Source organism: Octopus bimaculoides, chromosome 14 (genome assembly GCF_001194135.2).
Source record: "Octopus bimaculoides isolate UCB-OBI-ISO-001 chromosome 14, ASM119413v2, whole genome shotgun sequence".
NCBI classification, from domain to species: Eukaryota; Metazoa; Mollusca; class Cephalopoda; order Octopoda; family Octopodidae; genus Octopus; species Octopus bimaculoides.
Genome location: NC_068994.1, coordinates 47,206,770 through 47,211,825, shown reverse-complemented (window position 1 = coordinate 47,211,825; position 5,056 = coordinate 47,206,770). Strand labels below are relative to the sequence as shown.

The window sequence follows — 5,056 nt, the reverse complement described above, 5'->3', positions numbered from 1 at the left end:
TTTCAAAGAAATATTGTTTTATGTAAAAAAAACTAAAAAAAAACTGGGTGATGATAATTTGTTTGTTGAGGGCGAGAATGGGTGACCAGTAGCACTCAGGTCACATACAGTCCTTTATAGCTTTTAGTAAGATGTATATAAATATCAAGATTATATAAATATAACTGTTTACTAAAATTCCTTTGGTCTAATACAGTAAATTTGAACAATTTTGTTTCTTTCTCTCTCACTCACATGCTCTCTCTATCAAGATTTTAGAATTTGCTTAAGGTAATATATAGTGAACTCTGTATTACAGACAAGGTTTATTCAATTAATACTTTAATCCTTTTGATACCAACCTGCTTGAAACTGCCTCTGGCTCTGTAGTAGAAATGTCTTGTTTTCAAAAGTTCTGAATTAAGATCTCCCACCAAACCTTAGTCACAGTTTATGTTTCTAACACTAGTTTAGTGATAACTAAGTTATTTTACTAAATTCTTGTTGTATTTAACCCTTTAGCATTTAAACCGGCCATATCCGGCCAAAAGTCTTCTGCCTGTTTTATGTTCAAACTGACCAGATCTAGTCTTTCACGCCAACCCTACAATAACATTTTAAAGATTAACAGCTACCTCATCAAAATCTCATAGCTACACGATAATGCATGATTAGTTCAAAACAATGTGGATAAAAAAGCATTAATTATGGCAGAATAATGTGAACACTAAAGGGTTAAAATTAATTGTAAAAAAACACAGAGCATCTCAACAGAAATATGATAACAAAAGGGTTAATATATGATGAGCAATATCTCAGAAGGCTTGTTGGAACTGAGGCAGAGTAAAGGCAATAAAACAGGTAAAGCAGATGGTATAAAACAGAGGTAGTAAGAAGTCAATAAGTTCAATGGAACAAAGACTGTTGTAGTAATTCTAAAAGACACAAATCAAATGTGAGCAAATGGCTGAAAGATATTAATATAGGAAGGCTTTCTTATCATGTGATGACTGTCATTTTTTTTATGGATGTCAATTTGTCTTTGAAAATAAATGTATGTGTGTGTGTGCATCTGTGGAGTGAATAGTAACATAATCTTAAACCTATGAATGATACTCCAGTATATAGGGATCAGTACATGTTTGGGTTTTAAATAGTTTTTTTTTGCCTCTCATAAACAAACATTAGCAAGATAATATATGTCAGATAACTATGAAAGATTTTACAAAACATTGTAAAATCAAAGTGTCTGTTTCTGCAGTGTTCATCTATCATCATGAATTCATCCTTACCCACTATCTGATCATCACCAAAGGTTGTAAGACAAATGGTAGCATTTGTAGAGGACATAATATGGTCCTTGCTGGATATTGCATTTATTATTAAGAAGATAATAGCATTGTCTGTTCCTATTAACTGACTCTGTGGTCAGTATGTCCAGCACTTTGAACCTTTCCCGCAGTCACCAGTCCATCAATTCAGTAACTCCAATTCAGATATATTTCTTTCTTGGAAAATAATATCAAGTGCCTTCTCCATTGGTTCATTGGTCCCAGCAAGATTTCTGACAACTTTCTTTGCCCACACAAAATACTGTTGGACCCTTTCTTCAGTCCAGCCAACTGGTGTACTTCGGTTCAAATCACGAAGGTTGTATAGTTTGTCTGCCAGTTTCACCAACTTTGCACGGTGGCTGCTAGTCTTTGCATGTTCGATTTGCAGTTTCTTACGTTCTGCCTTCGCTAGACTTTTGTCATCTGTTACTTCAGCAACAATTCCTGTCAACAAAAGAGAGAAAAGAGACAGTGAGAGATAGATAAAGGTATTACAAGGTATACAAGCACCTTCAGGGACTTGTGGTTAAGAATTTGCAATGACATGGTTTTGAATTTGGTTTCACATGGCACATTGGGCATGTTACTACACATTACTACTAGATTGAATTTGGTAAAGGAAAACTCTGCAAAACATTGCCATATGCAAGTATGCCTGAATTGCATATTTGTGTGTTTATGTATGTTTTGTGTGTGTATGTGTCTGTATCTGTATATATATATATATATATATATATATATATAAGGATATATTTATATGTGTGTATATAAATATATATCTTGTTTGTTGCTAACACGTTTCAGCTGATATACCCTCCAGTCTTCATCAGGTGTCTTGGGGAAATTTCAAACCTGGGTTCTCATTCCTAAGGTATTTTTCGATGTTATTATTATTATTATTCAGGTCACTGCCTGGAATCGAACTCAGAATAATGCCCATAATTCCTCATCTCTTAAATACAGAACTATATTAAAAGGTATAGTCCTACTTACTAATAAATGTTTATTAGCAAGACACTTCATTTCACATTGCTCCAGTTCACTCAGCTGGCAAATATGAGTAGTAACTGTTGATTACATTGAACTAGACTTCAACCATCACATGGTTTAACACCCTCACTTGAACCTCAGGTTTTTTCCACTCTATTGCAAGCATTTGTACAAGGCCCCCATCCAATTTGAGGACAACTTCCTCCTTCTCTCCCTCTTATGGAAGTTGTTCTCCCTTCTTTTACCAAACCACTAAAAATTAAATCAACAATAGTGACAAGCTGGTATTTTATAAATAATGTGAAAATAATTTACAGAAACATGTCATTGCACACAGAACACTGACATATTTTTCACATATCTTTCTGCATGTATCTGTGTCAGGTGGTCAATAATATTTCTGTGCATATGTGTGTGATGTGTGTGTGTGATGTGTGTGTGTGTGTGTGTGTGTGTGCAAGCTTGTCTCAGTGTATGTGTATGTGTGTGTACATAAGCTTGTGTCACTGTGTGTGTGTGTGTGTGTGTGTGTGTATGTGTGTGTGTGTGTGTAAGGTTTGTCTGTGTAAATGCTTATGCGTAAAGATGTGTATGTGTGCATAAGTATCTATATGTTTGTGTTTGCATGTGTATGGTGTGTGAGTATGCTTGTATGTATGTCAAATGTACCAGTGTGTATATAATATAAATGTGATATAAGGCGGTGAGCTGACAGAAACATTAGTATGCCGGGCGAAATGCTTAGCAGTATTTCAATTGTCTTTACGTTCTGGGTTCAAATTCTGCTGAGGCCGACTTTGCCTTTCATCCTTTTGAGGTCGATAAATTGAGTACCAGTTGCATACTGGGGTCGATCTAATCGACTGCCCCCCCCCACTCTGGTGCAGGCTTTGGCCTGGTCAACTCTTGTGGTACCATCCCACACATGCTGGCATTGAACATGGACATTAAATGATGATGATGATGATGATGATGATATCATTGGGCTGTTCAATGAAGACAAGCAGGCTGAAACTTCAAACTCACTGTCACTCTTGTTAAATCATTTATATATATCTCAACCCATAATAACAAGCAGTAGTGTGCGTGTGTGCGTGCATGTGCGAAACAGGCTGTAAGTGTCTTGAGAGAAAAATTGAGTATAAGAGTATAAGAGATGTGTGCAAAAGAGGCAACTACACTGATATGGTTATGAGGTGCATATGGATGAGAACAGCTGCCTAAAGAAGTGCCAATCTCAATCTGTGGAGGGAACATGTGGAAGACATGGGACATGGTGGGGAAGCATGACCTTTGAGTATTGGGTCTCATGGAGGCAACGACAAGTGATCGTGACCCTTAGCAATTTACTGTGCTTGAAAAGACTCATCAAGCCAAGTCTTGGGATCAGTGCTGGTGAAACATAAATGCACCCATGCTTGTGACACGTAAAGGCACTCATACTAGTAACACGTAAAAGTACTCATGCTGATGACTCATAAAAGTACTCATGCTGGTGAGATGTAAAAGCACCCATGAAGATGACACGTAAACGTACTCATGGTGGTGACACGTAAAAGTACTCATACTGGTGAGATGTAAAAGTAGCCACGCTGGTGATACATAAAAGGCACCAACTACACTCTTGGAGTGGTTGGTGTCAGGAAAGGCATCCAGCCATAGAAACGAAGCCAAAATCAAACTGGAACCTGGTGCAGTTCTCCGGCTTTCCAGTTCCAGTCAAACCTTTTGCCAGCATGGAAAGCAGACGTTAACTGTTATGGTTCTAATATAAACAATATTAGACAGCATAAGAAACAATGTGTGACAGAAAAGAGGTACTGGCCTTCTGATGGGAATTGTCAAAGAATCAGTTTTAGCATGAGTGATATTAATCTCTTCCAGCAGGTAATCAAGTAGTGGTAAACTGAGTATAGAACTTTACCTGCCACTTCTTTACCAAAATGGTCCTCAATTTCTTGCAGAGTGGTGTCTGTATCTTCTACTGTGTCATGAAGCAGTGCTGCCTGCAAAGAAAGAAATATATATGTGGTTGTTGTACTTGGGGATGGTCATATTGCCAGTTTAGCCAATAAAAACACACGCACTGTATATTTATGTTAATTTGCTTCAGCTTTATATTACATTATATTACATTAATCCTATTTCGGCCAGAGTTCTTTCGTCACACTTCTGTGACCTCATCAGTGGTCCTTTGCTTTCTTCTTTCTTATGTGTGTCTCACCTTGCTAACTATCAGCCATTTTCAACACACGATTTCACATCAAAAATCTTGCAAAACAAATATGTATATATGTGGTCTTTGATATATATTTGTGTGTGTGTGTATAAATATATGCATATATACGGAAAGAAATAAGATGAAAAGACACAGATTTGTTTTACAAGCCTAAAGAATATATTAGAATCTAATAGCAAAAGTATTATACAATATTGTACAAAATAAGATTTTTTTTCTTCCAACATAATAACTGGTTCACTATCACTTTTCAAATTTTGAGTTTTGGATGAATTTCTGAATGTCTAATTAGGAAATTCATCCAAAACTCTTAATTTGAAAAGCGATAGTGAAACAGGTTATTATGTTGGAAGAAAAAATTCTTATTTTGTACAATATTGTATAATACTTTTGCAATTATGATTCTAATATATTTTTTAGGCTTGTAAAACAAATCTGTGTTTTTTAATCTTATTTTTTTTCTGTATATATTCAACCACATGTAATCACTCACCATACTTTCTACCTTATATAC

At 35.8% G+C, this 5,056-nt stretch overlaps 1 protein-coding gene across 1 annotated transcript in view; it reads right to left on the bottom strand.

Annotated features, from left to right (window-relative positions):
* The window catches only part of LOC106876398 (guanosine-3',5'-bis(diphosphate) 3'-pyrophosphohydrolase MESH1), an 8,798-nt gene continuing 3,742 nt past the window's right edge, over positions 1 to 5,056 (bottom strand). The window contains exons 3-4 of the mRNA XM_014924927.2: positions 4,228 to 4,309; positions 1 to 1,757 (exon numbers count right to left, since the gene is read on the bottom strand). Coding sequence (XP_014780413.1) covers positions 1,453 to 1,757; positions 4,228 to 4,309 — 387 coding nt within the window. The 3' untranslated portion in view covers positions 1 to 1,452. The remainder of the gene's footprint in view (positions 1,758 to 4,227; positions 4,310 to 5,056) is intronic.